This window comes from Lucilia cuprina, chromosome 4, assembly GCF_022045245.1.
Source record: "Lucilia cuprina isolate Lc7/37 chromosome 4, ASM2204524v1, whole genome shotgun sequence".
Taxonomy (NCBI): Eukaryota; Metazoa; Arthropoda; class Insecta; order Diptera; family Calliphoridae; genus Lucilia; species Lucilia cuprina.
In genome coordinates, this window is record NC_060952.1 from 51,329,651 (window position 1) to 51,350,241 (window position 20,591).

The window sequence follows — 20,591 nt, forward strand, 5'->3', positions numbered from 1 at the left end:
GTGAGAACAGAACAGCCTCCAAACAAACAAAAAATGCACAGCTGAATAAAACGAAATACATCTACACACGCACATGTACATCTTTATCCAATTCACAGTGTTGTTGTTGCTTTTTTAACAAAGCATGAAAAAAATGTGGCTTTTTTGATGAAATTTTCAGAGGTTGTCTCGGAGTTTTGCTCATATCTCCGTTATTTATAGACCGATTTTGCTGATTTTAAATAGCGATCTTCTCGAAAGCATGTCTAACTGAATTATTGAAGATTCTGATCTCGCCGATATCCGGGGACCTCTAAAAACTGATTTCAACAGACAGACAGACGGACATGGCATAATCGACTCCGCTATCTTTATAAGGTTGGAAATTATATTACATATAGAAATTACAAATGGAATGACAAACTTAATATACTCTTCTCACGAAGGTGAAGGGTATAATAGCAGTTGTGCTGAATTTGAAGAAGTTTTATTAGTAAATGTAAATGGTTTTCACGGTATTCTCTAATATTAAAAAATAAAAATATCGCAAAAAATGTTCATTATTATAAAATAGCTAAAATATTTATTATTGTTTCCTTATACAAATATGCCTATATAAATATATATACACATATATATATATATATATATATATATATATATATATATATATATATATATATATATATATATATATATATATATAGAGGTCTAAATTTTTAAACATAGTGTTCCTCCTAGTTTGTATATTGATTTGGAGAAGATAAATCAGGAGTCCAATGGTTTTCCTGGGATACAAGTCACCTCCCTTTGGCAGTTAAAGATTTTGAAAGACCACTCAGTGGGGTTTTTCTAATAATTCTTTGGATCACTTTATAAGTTTCTCTATTTTATATTTTTAATGTTATTGGTTAAACATCTCATAATTATATTTCATTGATTTATATTTGTTCTAGAAATCTAAATTAATGTTTTATATCGAAATTGCCTCATTATTATCCTTTAAACATTTTTAAGGCAAATAACATCACATTTTCACACAATAAGGATATGATTTTTGCAAATCGCAATTGAAAAATACTTAACACTCGTCCTTTTAAAAATAAATTCCAAAAAGTAATTAAAAAATAATTTGAAAACCCCAACAAAATACTTTATTGATATGCAAATTCTAATGAAATATAATAAAATGCTACAACAAATGTACCAAAATTTGTATTTTAATATTTTTTCTTGGGTTTCCCATTTGACACAATCTCTACTTTTAATTAGAAAACATAAATTTACTTTTTACCTGTTTTTTCGAATTTTATTTATGAACAAAAATCAAAATTCTCATAAAAAAACTTAGTTGATTCACTGTGAATATTAAAGTTTGAATGTATTTTAGACCACTTTTATGTTAAAACTCACACATTTCTTGGAAACTTTAATTTTGGAAACTTATTAGAATAGGAGTGTATGATTAGTATTTTAAAAGTGAAATCGGTAGATTGATCTATGGACTCAGCAGATTTGCTGCATCTATTTCATCCAAACTCATATTGTATTGTTTTTTTTTAAATGCAATAATTCCGATAATCCTGAAAACCCAGTTTTGAAAAAGGACAATTTATCGATCTCCCTAATAATAACACATTTATAACATTTTGCTTTCTTAATAGAATACCACCCTTGGTTGGATATGCTGTGCACCATGCATATGGCTGCGCACTTCTGCAACTGTTCATAAAATTGCAATTACTACTGCAACCTTGTTAGTCACTTCTCTGCTTGTTGCATCGCCAATATTATTTTTAATAAGTACTGCACCATCACAACTGCCACGAGATTGTTATTCAGACGATGAAGATTGTATGCCGACAGCAGCTCCGCCTCCTGAGTGCTTGGATCCTGTGTGTAAAATAGCAGCGTCAAGTATACATGCAAAACTCAATTGGAATTTCGATCCTTGCGTGGACTTCAAAAACTTTAGCTGCTCATCCAGTTCAAACATTAATGGACTGGCAAGTCTACGTGCTATTCGTAGTGCACAGGAATCTGTTGATTTGCAAATGCAACGTAAGTATATTTGTGATTTCTATTGAATTGCTTCGTTGACTTTGTCAACAAATTTAAATTTGATACACAAAGAAATTTTAAATTATACATCGTGATACTATATTCAAAAAGTGTTAACTCACGTAATTAATATACTGATTTATCGCATTTTCAATTCAAATCGGTGCATTATTTACATAGCTCCGAACTAACTACATATGAGTTTCTTCTTGCTTTTTGTTTATTTTTTAATTAATATTTAATTTAAAAAATTGTAACTTTTTACTTTTCCCTGACTAGAGTTTTGGGGAGTAAGGTTAAAGTTCGACAATATGGTCCAAAGGAGTTCAGATAGCTATTTCTTTATTGTTTCCACGGCACAGAATGCTTATATATCTACTCCATAATGGGATTGGAGTGGATATATTAAAAAATATTTTTAACTCAAGAATAAGATGTTTTCAGTATTTGACACTTCATTTTTTTCAAAATGGACGCTTTTGTTGGTTTTTTCATCGAAAGATCAAAAACCACAGTTCTTAAGGGAAATGGACTAAGCTTTATTTTGAAAACAATAATCAAAAAAACTATTAAAAAAATAGGGGAAAACGTCAATTTGGATTTTAATTTGACATACGCAAATTTTTAACAATCTAATAGTTTATCATATATGTCAAAGTTGTCAGTTGGTACCTAAAGGAATTGTCGATCGGTACCCAACTCTATGTATTGGTAGAATTTTTGTATATGTGTTGGAGCTCCAACCTCTTTCAACACACTCTCCAAACATACATAGTTGAATAAAATCGTACATAAATATATTGGAAAAATAAATTACATATAAATTTCTACTGTCGCATATTTTTCAATATATTTTACCCATATGTGATCAGTAAACATTAAATTAGTATATTTTTCGGACTTTAAATAAATTTTCAAATAAAAAATAAGATTATTTTAAATATATTTTTCAGTTCCAATACCAAAATTTACAACCTTGTTTCTCAGTTTTAATTTCAACATAGAAAAGTTAATTGTCAAAAGAATTAATTTTTTTTTTTAGTTTGTGAATAATAAGAATATTTCGGATTGGTAAATGAAACGAAAAAATTTCCAGCAAGACCATTTATCCCGGTATTTTCGCGATAAAGTTTTAAAGCATTACGAGAGAATTGAGCTCTCACAAGTGTGTTGAATATACACAGAACTCGTGAAGAGAGGAAAATTTTGTTGTTGTAAGACAGTGAAAAACTGTAGTTGTTTTGGTGAGCGAAAGAGTACTGCACTGAAAGAAAAATTGTGTATACCAAAAAAAAATTTACGGACAAAATTAAAAATTGAAATTTATTTCATATATCATTAATGAAATTGTCTACATTAATGATGAAAATTATGACAGTTTCGTAGCAAAATAATATTGTTTATGTGTGCGGAATTTAATTTATTACGTTGTTTAGAACCAATGAATTTTAAGTCTGAAAAAATCTGTTCACATAGATAAGTTAAGTGAAAAAATGACAAACATTTTTGATAATTCTTTTTAATTCTGGATATAATAAATCATCTAAATTTTGCCAAAATTCGGTGATATTCGGATGATATTTTATTAAAGGTGAATTCACTACGAAGTATTATTAACTCCGCTTGGATTTCAAAATCATACTTGGTAACGTCACAATTTAAGGCATTAATGCAAAGATCAAGCAGGAGCTATACTTTCTTAAAATCTTGGAACCTCTCTTCAAAGTTGGAAAATAATGTTTCAAATATTATGTATTATTCATGAATTTTAGATAGTTTTAAGTTTTTACCAATATATAAATTATTAAAAAGAAGTAAAGTTTTTTGAAAGTTTGATAAATCTTCAGCTTAAATTTCTGAAGAAAGTAAAAATATTTAAAAATAAAAAGTTTATTTGAAACATCAAATAAAGTTTTTTTCTTTACCCTGTAATTATATATTAAAATCATTTAGTAATGCTGTAGTGTCCGCTAAAAATGCCAGATCTAAAATAAAATCATTGTCACTTAAAGGCTGTATTTCGGATTTGTACATGTTTTAGGTCTATATGAATTGAAGCACATCTTTCAAATCATATAATCTATTAAGATATTAACCACGACTTAACCATCGAACCTTGGTAAACATTTTTAAATCGGGGTGAGCTACATTTTTGGTTTTTAAAAAAATTTACAAATTTCCGATGGGTCACTGAAGACTTCATAGAGGAGTGGTCTGCTAAAAATTTGGAAGCAATGGCGGTCTGGTGAATAATACAATGCAAGGAATGGACGGAGATTCCATGCTTTTTAACTGTCCTATGAAATCTTCATACTTACCAGTCATAACGTTAGCACCATCTGTGCAAACTCCTGCTAATTTTTTAATATTTATTAAAGAAAAAAATTTTCATTTATAATATCAAATAACAGTTTTCCCGTTACATTTCCATGAAATGTTTCAAGAGAAAACATTTCATCTGACACAAATGATAAGTTGACACAAATCATTTATATCTGTGCTTTCATCTATGAAAATGAAAAAAATTCACAGTTTTTTAATTTTTCAGTAATCTGTTGATCTGTTCGCCGAACTACGCTATTTCGAGATAACGGGAGGGACTTTATAAACTTTAAATTGTACTTAAATTTTTCAAAACAGTTATATAAAATATTTTTAAAAATATTCCATCAGAAAATGGTCTACCCTGTTTAACAATATCTAAACTTATAAGAGTTGACAACTCTTTTTTTAAACTTTTATCATATAAATTCTTTTCGTTGGCTTCCCAATCAGATAACCAATTCCGTAATGTAAAAAAGATTTTACATCTAATATTTTCTCAGATATACGATTTTTGGTATTAATGTAATAATTTTAGCTCTGTTATTTTCTCATATATACGAATTATATGTATTTAATTCATATAGGAGGTGCCCTATTGCGGGAATCTGTCTCTTCACAAGAAAGACAAAAATTTCTACATATACTGAACCTTGTTTCCTGGGCAAGAAGATACCAGTGACAGACAAAGTTAAGTACTTAGGTGTAATACTTGACCGGAAATTAAAATGGAGACACCACATAGAGGATAGGATCAACAAGGTACATCGGGTTGGGCGACGTAGGAGAACCATAGGCATGAAATGGGGTCTTAGTCCTGCTATGACAAATTGGCTTTATAAAAGTGTAATTAGACCAATTCTAGCTTATGCTTCATTAATCTGATGAACTGCTTTGGACAAAAAGTGTAATATCAAACTACTACAGGGAGTCCAGCGTACATGCTGCTTAGGTAGAAGTGGTGCCATGTGTACTACTTCAACCAAGGCTCTGGAAACGTTGCTAGATATTCCACCCATTTAAACATATATAAGATATATGGCGGCGCTTTACTTTAGGCGAACTAGCCGAAAACGGTTATAGGACACGTCATCAATGTATACTGGACACATTGGATGGTTATACACATTTATCGGACGTGATCGCATACCAGACACAGAATATGTCGGAAACTCTAAATTAGGGACAAAGTGGGCCTGGGGTTCTACATTGAATACCCAGAAACAGAAATATACCACCGTTTACCTAATCATAACACAAACTTCCAGGCAGAAGTACGAACAATAACGGAATGTGTAAATTGGGTTAGTATAAATATGGCACCCACAGGGCCATATTTACCGACAACCAGAAGGCAATTAGGACGATATCAGGTGATAGAATTAAATCTAAAACCGTATTGAATTGTAAGAAAGCTTTAACTGAATACTCTCCCAAAGGAAAGGTTTACATCATATGTGTACCAGGCCACTCGGGAGTAGTCGGCAATGAAAGGGCGAATGTAATAGCTTTAAAGGGAAGGGAACCTGACAAACGCAAAACCATTCGACGCAACAAAAGCTGAATTAAAAATATGTATGAGAGAATCCTATAAGGCCTCTTGGAATAATGAAACGGTGGGTAGAACCACAAAGATTCTATGGGGTGACCCTGATGAGAGCAAGATGAGAAATCTCATCAAAATGAGCAAGTCTGAGGTTAGTATGATGGTACGTATTCTGAGTGAACACACAGGATTACGTGTACATTTATACAAAATTGGACGTGCGGATTCAGACGAATGTAAAGCATGTGGAGAGGACTCTGGAGCACTTTCTTTGCCACAGTCAGGCATTCGTCGAAGTTAGATCCAAGTATCTTGGAAGTGATGTTATTAATATCATTATAATAACATTATTAACCAATTCTGTTTTTTCATGAATTGGAGCGCACAACAGGCCCGATAGTGGCCTAGGTGTATTTCTTCGGATTTGATGTAGTATACATCATCCTATCACCGTAACCTAAACCTCCTTCCAGACATATAGGAAGACACTGTAAAAATTTTGTCATCATCGGTTCAGACATTTAGGAGTCTATAGACTTTAAACAAACCCAAAAATACGACGAACTAGTTCGATAAACCATTAACAACTACCACTTGTGAATTCTCAACCCACTAGCAATGTTGTTTAATGTTGAATTTAACTTGAAAATGTCATTGCGAGTGACCGATTGACACCTTGTGCATAACATGTTTTCATTAATATCACTAGTCAAATTCTCCAATAAAAAATAAAACAAAAAAGAATTTTATATTCGGTTGTGCCGAATATACCCTTCACCATGATGAACAGACAGTACCAATTTTATTATAAAAAATAAAAAAATACCAATTGCAAAACGGTAAGTTATCAAAAAGTCCTCACTTAATCCAGACTCTTCATACTAAATTTCATGTTTCTAAGTTCAATATTATAGAAAATTCAAAAAGTACATTTTGTAGAACGAAAATTTTCTAAAAAGTTCCCTTTTATATGTTTTTATCTAATCAAAGCCCTACATGTTAAAATTCATGTTTCTAGGTTTAATATTATAGAAAATTCAAAAAGTACCTTTTGTAGAACGAAAAAGTACCAAAAAGTCTCCTTTTATATACCAAAATATACCCTTATATAGGTTATCACCTAATCGAGGTCCTTCATACATAATTTCACGTTTCTAGGGTCAATATTATAGAAAATTCGAAAAGTACCTTTTGTAAAACGAAAAAGTCCCCTTTTATGTCTTCCCACCTAATCCGAACGATGCATACTCTTTGACAACAGTACCTAACTCTAAGCATGTGTTAGTGAAAAAGTACCGAACTCTAAATATGTCCCTACAAACATTTTCTATTGCGGAAGTTACCCGTGTGAAACTTCCAAACGTGCTAAAAGCTCGCCAGCGATGTTGCGGAAGTATAAGAATTCTTGTCACCAGTCGGGAAGAACTGATGCCGAGCTGGGGAACGTCTAAGAGTAACTTGGAAGATACTTCTGGAAGACCCGCAGAAGAAACTTCTAGATGACTCTTGGAAGTAAGGTATTGCCAAAGACTCTTCTAGATGTGACTAGGAAGTCACTTCTTGAATTGACTACCTAGTATCCTCTAGAAGTGTTCCTATCTTATCTTCTAGAAGATGAGTTCTCTCTTCTTCTAGAAGAAGAGTATTCTCTTCTTCTTGAAGATGAGTATTCTCATCTTCTGAGAATACTCATCTTCTAGAAGATGAGTTTTCTCTTCTTCTATTTGTATACTCACCAAAATAAAATCTATAAAAATAAATCTAAATAAAATTAAATTTTGTAGTTTTTATTGAATTAATTGAAATTAAAGTAGTAGAAAATATAATTGATTTAACAACTAATCTAAAAAAGTAATACATGTACATTAGACCAACTCACAAAAAACGGTGCTTGAGTAACCCCCCTCATAATATTCGCTGTTATGTAATATGATGTTACCCGAAAAATATTTTCGGTTAAGTGTTGTCCATTCGTTGCCTGGACAGTTTTAAAGAAAATATCGTATGGGAACACGATTCTTCATGTTAAATTCAATATTTTATCCAGCTTAAAAAAATCTTTGTTATGTTTTATAATGGTTTCCAAAATATTTGTAGTCCATCGATGGCCGTTCGTGAGCTGAACCGGTTACAAAAAAGTCCCTTTTTAGTTATTTTGTTTTAAATTATACAGCATTTCTTAAACAATATATACAGTATGTGGTATCATTTGAAAGGTTTTTTGAAGCCAAGTCATCATAAAACAAAGCAAGGTAAATTTTGGGAGGGGTAACAAAAACACGTTTTTGCTTTCCATACAGAGTGAGTCGGTCTAATGTACATATGTATCAAAAATTTAGAATTATTACCTTATAATAAGATAATTTTCAGGGAATCTGTATTAATATTCCAACTGCTGACTGGTATACTTCCAAAAATTATAAAACGCTGGACTCTAAAATATTTTTGTAGTTCTTCATCAATTTTATGATTAATCCATCAAATTGTAAGAGTTATATTATGGAACGCATTAATCCTTCAACGAAATAAACCAAAATAATCTTATAATTAATATTGAATATACATACTTTTGTATTTATTGAAATTACCATTAATACTTTAGGAAGTAATAAAAATAGGATTCACTCATGTCCAATACATTTACCACCAAAGTTTAAACGGTCAGATCCATTTTTTACATTTTCTGCAAATAATCGACATTTCTAATGGAACCACGTGATGAAATAAGACATATATAACTTACCAGATCCCTTTTTTATATTTTAATTCGGTTAGAAGTATTTTAATAGGGGGTACAATATTAGCTACTGCTTTCTAAAAAATAAAATAATTAAAAATTAATAAATTTATTTATTTATTGTTTTGAATCAATAAAAACATTACCTTTTATGAAAATTTTTTTCAATAACTTGGAATTAAACCGTCTATAAAGATCTAAAATTACTAAGTCATGGATTATTTTTTAAATTATTTACAGTCACTAACGATAGAAACACCTTAACGACCCTAAACGGGATATTGCTTTTGACACTAATATTGCAATACTGTTTTTTGTTTGCTCTCTTCTAATATTTAGGTTCAATATCTTGGGAACGGCATGCTCAATATTAAGAATATTAGTATCATATGATAGGTCATAGAAAGACCTGGTGTTAATAACTAAAAAAGTACCTATAAATAGAATAAATAAATCCAAAGCTATATGAAAATTAATAAAGTTGTATTTATTTAAAAAAGGTGGGTTTAAAACTATCTGATTTCAATATTAAATATCTTATATGGGCAATTTCGTGTCGAGTGACCCAAGTCAAAAAATAATTTATGTATAAAACAGTAGTATTAATTTCAATATAATGATTCCAGACCTAAACGCGCAAATAGTTTTAAAAATATTGAAAGTTAAGATTTAACTCAAATAAATCTAAATATGTTAAAAATGCAATGTTCATCAAATGAAAGTCGAAATGTACAACTTGAAAAAGTCTTTAAATGTTTATACCTCCTAAACAAATTAAGAGAGAGTCGAAATTTAATATAAAAACATTTTTAATTAAACATCTTAGACTTTTTTAAAAATAATGGAAATGGAAGCCGTTAAGAGTTGTTAACACATTCCTAAAATGGTATTTTAATATGACAACTTACTTTTTAATTTTATTTATGTAATCCTTCCTTATACTTTTTGGTATATATTTAATACACTTCGCCAATTAAGAAAACCTTCTTAAATGCTTATTAACAGTTGATTTTTAACACAACACTGTCATATTGTTTTTTATTACTTAAGATTCACAATATTTTAATTACACTACTTTTCTATGAACATTAAATTCAATAACTCATTTAAGTTTTACGATGAATAATTAAAACTGAACATGACTGAACAAAACACAAAACATCACTGAACTTAGCAAAATTTCTGCATTATTTATTTTTATTTTTTCACGCTAAAAAATGGAGTATTTATATTTTTTTGTTTTTGTGCTCTTCTTACTATCATCTGGAAGTAACCTAAAAGTATACTTCCATACGGCGAAAACTAGAAATCAATGTATTTTGTTTTTGTAAAATGTGTGCTCTCGTCTGACAATTGTACAGAAGTGACTACAATCCACACTTCCAGATGAATAAAATACAACATTAATGTGAACACTCTTCAAACTGTCTTCCAGAAGTGACATAAACATACAAATCAAGAAGATACAAATTAGGAAACAATGTATTTTGTTATTGTAAAATGTGTGTTCTCACCCAACATTCATACAGAAGTCACTAAAACGTATACTTCCAGATGAAAAAAATTCAACAGACATGGTTTTTTGTTTAAGCAAAATGGATGCACTCTTCTAACTATCATCCGGAAGTAACTTAAAAGTATATTTCTAGAAGACGAAAATTCGAAATCAATGTATTTTGTCTTTGTAAAATGTGCGTTCTCGTCTGACAATCGTCCAGAAGTGTTTCTGACGTGGCGTCTGGGGTGATGCGCAATAGTTTTCTCTTTTAAATGTTTGAAGGGCAGAGTTTTATAAAAAATTACAATTTTAAACATGGTAAAAATATCAAGGTAGTGTCATTCTCTCTTTTTGTCGTCATATTAACCTTCTGACGTTTGCTGGTATTTTATAAAATCGAGCTACCATACTCATTGCAAAAATACTACATATATTGCTTATTGAAAAGTCAAATATATAAAATAATTTCTCACAGAACATATATACATATAGTACAGTATCCGTTTAGTAGTTTATTTTATAACCAGGATCGGCAGACATATACTACTACATTTTGCACTCGTATAAGTGAAAGAGCGAAAAAACAAGAAATGAGAAATCATTATACTCTCATCTCCACAAAAATGCATGTATGGAAAACTGATATTTAGAAATAATATTAATGTAATACAAAACTAATATTTTTTAGTTTAAAAGAAGCAAATATTTTTTGCCCTGTTTTGCACATATTTATTTTAAATATTAAAATATATGTATATAAAAACACAATTTGAGCTTTTTAACTATATTTGCAATTAAATATATACATATATACAGGTAAAAATTAAACAAAAGTACATTAAATTTTGGTTAATTATTATAATTTGCAAATTACGTTGAAAGAAAAAAAGAAAGTTAATAATTCTAAAAACTATTAAATGTGTAGTGTAGATACTAAAAAAGCACAATAATTAGTATTATCCATCCCTTCATTAATATACTTTCGTTCATTTTCATTGCAAAAGCAAGAAACGAGCGACAACACAACCTCCTTCTATGACAGCTCAAATGAGACTGAATTGTGTTTTCTATGCGTGTGAGTAATCTGTGTAAATTTAGTAACGGCCAAAAAACACTGTGTATAGGAGTTGCCGATCTTGGTTTTACAACATGGTCCACAGACATACGGACATGTCTGTCTTAGAATCTTGTAAAGACCCATTGTATACATAGGGCAATTTCGAGTCAAGGTTAGTACTATCGGATAGGCCAGACACAAATTTTCAGCTCTGTCGGTCAAGAACTGTCCATTATGGGACTATAAGCCCTTAAAGGATATTGTAGAAACTATCATCTGCGCGCCAAAATTTGATAAGTTACAGTCTTTTGAATAAAACCCTGTATGCCCAAAATGTCCAACTCCCTCTAAGACCGGCAGTTCTTGATCGATAGAGCTGAGAACGTGTGTCTGCCTACTATTTAATAGTACTAACTTTGGTGCAAATTTCATCCAAATCGGAAGACATCGATTTTAAAAGTTGGGCCACTTGACACGAAATTGCCAATGGGATTTAGATGAATCACTCCATGTGTTACAAACGGAATGAGAAAATCTTATACACTAATTTGATATCTATAAATTACACATAAAAAATACAAAAGCCTTAAAACTGTTTCCCCTTTAACGCATGTGGCAACGACTTTTTTATGTTTACAAAAAACAAATTTCAAAAAAAAAAAAAAATACCAGCAAACTTCAAAAAAATTTTTGGTGAGAGCGGAATGATTTTAAATTTGTTTGAATTTTCAATACCAAAAATTGAAACTCTGTTTGTAAAAAAACCAACAACAACAAAAATGAAATGTCAGAAGAGAGTCGAATTCACACGGCACTCGTAGATCCTATATGTGAGTGTCGGACTACTTGTTTTACTTTGTTTCTAACCAATAACAACATACTGCATTGTTTGTAACGTGACGTCATGCTCAGCACTGAAAAACAAGTATGAATGTATAGTCGGACATTGTCGACTATATGATACCCTACACCAGTCGGTATATTAAAAAAGTGAATAATTTTAAAAAATAAAGTATTTAATTTGTTCTTTAACCGTATTGTGTATTTTTTTACGTATTATTGACAAATAAAGATTTACCACAAGAGGGTTTATAGGGGAGTAAGGGTAAATATGGGCCTATAATTATAAATTTTGGTAGAGGAATTCACGTCCACCTTAGAGTTATTTATGTATATTTTAATCGTTTTGTTAGAAATTTTAAGTGAATTTTGACCTTCAAGAGGAGTTTGTATGGGGGCTAGGGTCAAATGAGGCCCGATCACTATAAAAATTAGTAGTGCCATTTATAGTATTATAAAACTAAGTTTTGCAGATTTTTGCCGACATAATAGAACATTTAACGTAATTATGAGCCTAAAGGCCCAATTCGGGGGGTACGTTTATCATTTCATCAAATTACCTTGAAAATTACGACATGTAGCGTGTTAAATCGTCTCAGAAAGTGATTCTGAACCGATTGGTATACTAGAACCAATATTTTTGGTTGTTACAAACATCAGCACAAACTCATAATTCCCACCCCACTATAGTGGTGTAGGGTATAATTACCGTATGATTATGTATTTTATTGTTGTAGTTTTTACCCATATCTCCGGTATTTATGGATTTTAATAGCGATCTTCTCGAACAGAATTATTGAAAATTCGGATCTTGCCGATATCTGGGGTCCTCTAAAAACTGATTTCAACTTCAACAAACACACAGACGGACATAGCTAAATCAACTTCGCTACCTATAAGGATCCAAAATATATATACTTTATGGGGTCGGAAAATTATAGAAATTACAAATGGAACGACAAACTTATATATACCCTTCTCACGAAGGTGAAGGGTATAAAAATAATTCTGAAACTTGGTGTCTTTCAATTTGTAGTTAGAAGCTCCTACAAAATGTGCATTTTGGCAGCAAATTGGGGGCAACGTCCCCCACTTACTTTTCTACAACTCCCAAAGTATGAAGAAAAGTAAATGGAAATCGAAGGAAAGACTACTTCCTTTTCTACTACAAAGTGTACTTATTTTTGTTCGTGATGTCCCAAATGAAATCCTATATTTTTTGGCTTCTATTAAGTTGTTTTGTACGTTGAGTTATTTTTAGAACAATTTATAAAAAATTAAAAAAATAAAAAGTCGACACAGACAAGGGTTGAACTTGGAACCTTCCTGCTGCCAATTCGCTCTACACCACCGCTTGACTGCGTCAAAAAATGGTTTTTACATACAAATACTATATTACTCACTAACGCGTAATAGAAAATGAAACAAATTGAGAAAAAGTAACTGTTATTTGTGTGTTTTGTTTTTTTTTTCCAGATTATACCTACTAAGTCATTAAAAAAGTTTTTCCTTGTAGACATGGCAGCGAAGTTTTTCCTATGGTTAATAAAATCAATAAATTTGTAATAGAAACGAATAAATAGTAGGGTTGTCATTCGAATAAAAGTTATTCGATTAATCGAGGGGAATTTTTTGTTTTTCCTCGAACGAATAAAATATACCAATTAAGAATAAAGAATAATTTTAACAATTTTTATCGAATATTCGAATAAAATTTTAATGTTACTTTTAACCCATATTTTATTATAATATTGAACAAAGATTTACATTAATTTTTTGATACAAATCTTTTACTACTTTTTGCAATTTATAAAAATTTATATTTTGCAATGTTAAAAGTGATATGCTTTCTGTTTTAGAAGATATTCTATGGATTTTTTAAGTGCTTGCAATAAGTGAAAAAGATAGTTCCTAAAGCAAGGCATACACGATACAACCGCTGATACAATGTGAAAAGGTTGTTTACTAAATTGAAAAGTATGTATGCTGTTAAGTGCTATTTTCTTGCTTTGATTTTATTCTGGTTCTTCAACATAATTTTATCAGTCTTAACATAGCATTGCTCGGAATTCATGAAAAGTGGGCTGAGCTCGTCGGCTGGGAGGGTTCCTTTTTATATTAAGACTGTCTGAGCATCAAAACAGAAAGAGAAAACTATAAATTCCAAGACTAAAAAAAAGGTGTTGAAGAAAATTAATAGATTGTGTGATTTTACATGTGTGAAGGATGTTATTTTCACAACGAACACTTTAATCATAATCCCACCCATCTATATCTTGAGATACATAAGTGATCGTAAAATATTTGAGTTATAGTATCTCCCCTAAAGTTTATTTTAAGTTATTCCATCGTACACTTATTTACCAACATTTCCTTTAAAAAATACTCTACTCAATCTCAATCATTTCCAACTTAATTTATTAAAAAAAAATTATAAAAAATAACATTAATTTTATCAAAATTATGCTTTTATATTCTAATACAGAATTTTCCTTAAATATTTATATCGAAATTTTCCACAACAGAACGTGAAAAATTAAGATTTAAATATATTTTTAATTTCATTTATGAATCTTCTATTTTTGTTTAACTTTTACATTTTTTTTTTTTTTGATAATTTAAAGGATATTATTATTTTTTTAAGTAATCGATTGCATATTAAATGATATTTTGTGTATTAACTTACGGTTTAATCATGAACTTTCTGGCTGAATAATATATGAAGTTTAGGTTTAAATTAGTACCCTTAGTTTACTTCCGGCTTACGATGTTTGAGCTCAATCATCTGAAAGAATCAGAATTGCTATTAGTATAATTCATAAAAATCCATAATTATATTAAAATTCACACATTTAATACACAAAACCTTTAATATGCATAACTTATTATAAAAATAAACTATGATAAGTATTAAAATTTTTGTTAATCTTGTACAATCCACATTAGGTCTTCATAAATAAAATATTAAACAAACTATTCAATGTCCAAAAGACCTAATGTAGAGTGAAACTTTGAAATAACAATGTTATTGTTTAAGAAAAAAATATAGAGTACAAAGTGTTATAAATAACATAATATTAAATCATCTCAGTGACGTTAATATAAATAATGTATAAATTTAAATATCAACATGTTATTATCACTAATGTTAATTCATTGTTAATGTTATTATCAATATGTTAATATCATTTAAATCAAATGTTAATGTTATCTCCGATGATAAACTTTACAGTAAACAACTTTGCAGAAACAAGACTTTGAGATCTGTAAATAATGTTATTGTTTGTACTTATTCCTATTCTCTTCACTTCTATTTGGTCACGTCACACCTGTCTCTTAAAATGTGCAAGTCTTCTTCTTCCTCTTTTACATTAAACTGTAGGCAGTGATATCCAACCTTTCATAGCGGTGCCATTCATTATCACAGAATTAATTTATAAAAGCATTAACTTTTAAAATGTGGATAAACGCAATTTATATAGTAAAATTATTGTTGATTTATTTCAAATAAATCCGGATGTTAGTCCCACAATATAAATAACTATATTTTGCCCCTTTTTGGGGATATGATATACATATATATGTAATTATATTACAAGTTGTTGCATTGAGGTTATGGATTTATCTTGCAATGGATTATGATCCAACATTAAAACCCTATAAATATTATATTTATAGTGATATAATTTTAGACAAAGTTATTCAGTCTTACCAATTTTGGGTTTTTTTCTTTTCCTCAATTTAACAAATATTATAATATAATTATGTATTATATTATCTGTAATGCTTTATTTTCATTTACACCGAGATAGTTAAAATTATATATAGCAAAATTTTAAAAATAATTATTCTGTATTGAGGTTATTTTTCTGTTCTAAATTTATTTGTACTAAAAATTTATTTAAATTATTAGAATTTTCTTTAACTTTATTTGCTTTTAAATTTTAATTATTTTACGTCTGGCTTGATGAATTTGCAGATTAAAAAAGAAAGAGACCGGAAGATTTATACAATGAGAATCAACTCGTTAGCTAGATATGAGAAAATTATGCAGATAGTTGATAGCATTTAATCGGTTACACATTAGGTGACCATATACCCCATATTTACATGTGAAAGGCATTGCCATATAAGCATAAAATATAGTAAAATAAAAAGTAATAATATTTATAAATTAATCATGCAAAATTATTTTCTCAGAACATTTGTTTCATTTTGATCCATTGTTAATTTACATGTCCTAAACTGATTTACTACACTGTAGTCTCTTCGCTAAAGGCCTTTCGTTCCATTACTATTTTGTTTCTAGACATTTATGTTTAGATAGTAATTAAGAGAAAACTAAACACCAGTGTCTGTATAAAAGCTCAATAAACGATTTTTATAACAAATAAAACAATTATTTAAAATATTAGCAAACTTTTTTCTTTATGTGAAATGTAATTGGGAAAATGCTTGCAATGAAATTCTTTGTAGTTAATTATGGTAAATAGTGAAAGGAGAATATAAAGATTCATAAAAAAAACTGTTTCCATAAAAAATACAAAATCTGCCAAAAACCTTTTTTGTAGGCCGAGTTTCACAAGGTCGAAAATAAGGAAATCAGATTTTGTTATACTTTTCGTGGGGCACGCCCACACCCTGAGAATATAATGTAAATTAGATTAGAATAAGAAAATTTATTTTTATTAAATATAGTCTGATACTTATGTTCAATTGCTTGTTATAATTAAGTATATAGAATCCATTGTATTTAAAATTGGACTATTGTGTTAAATTATTGAACTTTCCTGAGTACTATATATTCACGGATTTTGAAGATGTCCATGGTATATTAAAGAACTTTTCCAGATATTTAAAATGCTTTAATATCTTTAGCGTGGTATACACCAATGAATTTCCCATTCAGAGTCTCAAGCTCATAATTTGAAGAACCAATTCTACGTATTCTACATTTGATATAAGGGGGTAGCAATTTGGAGTTTACATTCTTTTTAAAATCAGATTGTTGAAAACTTTTTCGATATACTTCCTGACCCACTTTAAAATTAACATCTCTACATCTGGTGTTATAACTTTTTGTAGCCTTTTGATGAGCAATGTGGAGATTTTCTCTAACCTTATCATGTAATTTAGAAATTCTTGCATCATTGCAATTTACATTCAACTGTCCTTCTGTTAAACCACCCAACTTTTGCAAAATAGGATAAGCTGACCCATGTCGTACCATATTGTAACCAAAAGTGCAGAAATATGGAGAACACTTAATTGCTTCATGGTAGTCGCTTCGAAGAGTACAAGCGATTTGAGACACATGTGTATCCCAAATATTTTGTCTATCCTTTAAAAGTACACGAAGTTTAACAAGAATTTCTCTATTGGATCTCTCTGAAGCATTTGCTTGGGGAGAGTATAAGGCAGTTTTTACATGTATAATGCCATATGAACTAAGAAAGTCTTCCATTTGATTCGAGACGAACTGCTTACCACTATCTGAATGGACAAACTGAGGAGTCCTAAACTGATGAAATATATATTCCTCTAGGTATTTCATTATAGAAATGCTGTTGGCTTTTTTCAGTGGCTTCAAGAAAATATATTTTGTAAAATGGTCTATAGCAATAAAGAGCATAGAATTTCCACTTTTCGTTCTGGGATAGGGTCCTAACAGGTCCATGTATATTCGTTGAAAAGGGCGTTCGGAAATAATTTGTTGACCCATTGGGGGTCTAAGAATTTGGTTCGTGGGCTTCATGATCTTGCAAATTTCACAACTTGCTACAAACTCTTTCACATCACGAGCCATATTTGGCCAAAAGTATTTTTCCCTAATATGGTTCATGATCTTGCAAATTTCACAATTTGCTACAAACTTTTTCACATCACGAGCCATATTTGGCCAAAAGAATTTTTCCCTAATATGGTTAAGAGTCTTAAAGAACCCACCGTGACAAGACGTAATATTGTGATTATTAGTTATGACATCAATACGTAATTGGCTTGGAAACCATAATCTTCCTCAAATTCACCACTTCGAAATTTTACTCTGTGATAAATGTAACCAGATACAATTGTATCTGGAAATTTTTCCTGGTTTTTTGAAATTCCAGAAGTAATGTTAAATATTCCTCAGATTTAAAAAACTCCGAGTTAAGGTCAATTTTCTTACTAATTGATGGAAAATCATTCATAATCTCATCCACATCCTGCCTTGACAAAGCGTCAGGGACAATATTTGCAGAACCTTTTCGATATTCAATATCGAAGTCAAAGGATTGAAGTTTCAAACTCCATCTACCCAGTCGACCAGATAGATCCTTTTGGGACATCAACCAACGCAAGCTAGAGTGATCAGTAATGATTTTAAAAGGAAGACCTTCAACAAACGGACGGAACTTTTTCAGACAAACAATAGCTGCTAAGCATTCTAACTCCGTAACCGTATAATTCCTCTGATTCTTATTTAATTTCTGGGAGACGTAGGCTACTGGATGTTCTTTACCATCATCATCTAGTTGTGTCAAATCTCCTCCTACTCTTACGCGAGATGCGTCGCATTGAATCGTAAATGGTTTGCTAAAATTTGGTTGGACTAATACCGGTGCAGTAGTTAATGATTCCTTAAGTTTGTGTAATTTCAAAATTCTTTGCTTTCCTAAGACAGTCTGTTAGTGGTGCGACTAAATCTGCAAAGTTTGGTATAAACTGCCTATACCAGCCTGTCATTCCAATATATCGCCTAATCTGTTTTTGACTTTTGGGTAAAGGAAAGTTTTCTATGGCTTCAATCTTATTCTTATCTGTCTTCAAACAACCTTGTCCCACTATATAGCCTAAATAGTTTATTTCCTTCTGGCAAAATTTACTTTTCTCAACATTAATAGTTAAGTTTGCAGCTCTTAAACTCCTTGCAACTTCCCTTAAAACTTCAATATGGCTTTTAAAGTCCGATGTACATATAAGTAAATCATCTAAATAGATAAACACGTTTTCTCGAATTCGACTAGAGATAGTCTTATCCATCAAACGACTCATTCGCTGTGCTGCGTTGCAGAGCCCGAAAGGCATAACTGTAAACTGGTACAATGGCCTACCAAGCACTACAAATGCAGTTTTTTCTTTAGAACTCTCATCAAGCGATATTTGCCAGAAAGCATCTTTAAGGTCAATACCGGTAATGTAGTGAGTGTCCTGTAATCTACTTAAAAGTCCGTTAATATGGGATAAAGGATAAGAATCCTTTTTCGTCAGTGAGTTTAGCTTTCTAGAGTCAAGACATAACATAATTTTGCCAGGCTTCCTTACTAAAACTATGGGGCCACAATATGGGCTATTGCTTTCTTCTATTACGCCTAAGGATAACATCCTATCTAGCTCACTAAAAGCTTCCTGCTGGCGAGGTGGTGACAAAGAATAATGTCTTTTTTTAAACGGTAATGAATCTCCGGTATCAATGGTATGTTTCTCTAGTGATGTTCGGCCTAAGCCTAGCTTACTGAAAGATGGAAATTCGCTAATCACTTTCTTCAATTCGTATAAATCACTTTCACAAAGTTTGTGAACATTCTCTTATTTTGACCTCTGCTTGAAAAGTTTCACTATTTAGGTTTAATTCTGAAACAAAAATCTGAGGTGCTATACTGAACTCCTTCCAAAAGTTTATGCCTAAATATATAGGTTGTTTTAATTCTGGTGACAAGTAAAATAAAATGGGTTTTATCGTATTTCTATAAGTTATATGGACTTCAACAAATCCAATAACTTGTTGTCTACTTCCATCAGCCGTTTTCACTGAACTACTAATAGTGGTCATATTCAAATTAAGTTGTTTTATTAGATCTAAACAATTCTTTCCCAATAAACTAATAGAAGCGCCGAAATCAAGCAAAACAAAACATTCAATAGATCCTAAGAGTATTTTTGCATAAGGTCGATTATCCGAGCCGTGATTAATAACTGTCGATTCTATAACTTTTCTATAATTTTTACGCTTTTTATAACGATCTCTACATTTTACAATTTTTCTTGAAACTCTAGTACCAGCTCTCCTCTCCTTTGTATTCTCGCACATAATTTTTCTTTTATGTAATGAAGAGCAAAAGTCTAAGTATTTCGTCAAAATATTTTCATTTCCGGCTACATAGTTTTGCAAATTACAATTAGTAAATTTTATATCATTTTCAATAACTGTATTTAGCGTAGAAGTGTTTTTGTTATCAAAATTAATCAATTTCATATAATTTTCATCAACTATCCCATTAGATGAGGGTTTCTCTGGCAACATCGAGTCACCCTCTATATCTCGGTTGCATTCTAGTTTTTTTGATGCTTTTTGTATTGGGGTGTGGAAACGTTTTTCTCTCCGCAACGAAAATAGAACAAATTCCGTTTGTCCGAAGGACAATCATAAAAGGAATGACCTATTTGGTCGCAATTCCAACATTTGAACTTGCTATTATCTATATTTCCACCTTCTTTCCTTTTCGTACCTTGAAATTTAAAAGCAGCTACTTATTTCAGCATCATTATCTAATAAATTATCATTCTCTAC

The 20,591-nt window shown here is 30.5% G+C and overlaps 1 protein-coding gene across 1 annotated transcript in view; it reads left to right on the forward strand.

Moving 5' to 3' along the window:
• LOC124419195 overlaps positions 1 to 20,591 on the forward strand; it is an 87,190-nt gene that overhangs the window by 1,755 nt on the left and 64,844 nt on the right. The window contains exon 2 of the mRNA XM_046947807.1: positions 1,644 to 2,040. Within this exon, the coding sequence (XP_046803763.1) occupies positions 1,644 to 2,040 (397 nt within the window). The remainder of the gene's footprint in view (positions 1 to 1,643; positions 2,041 to 20,591) is intronic.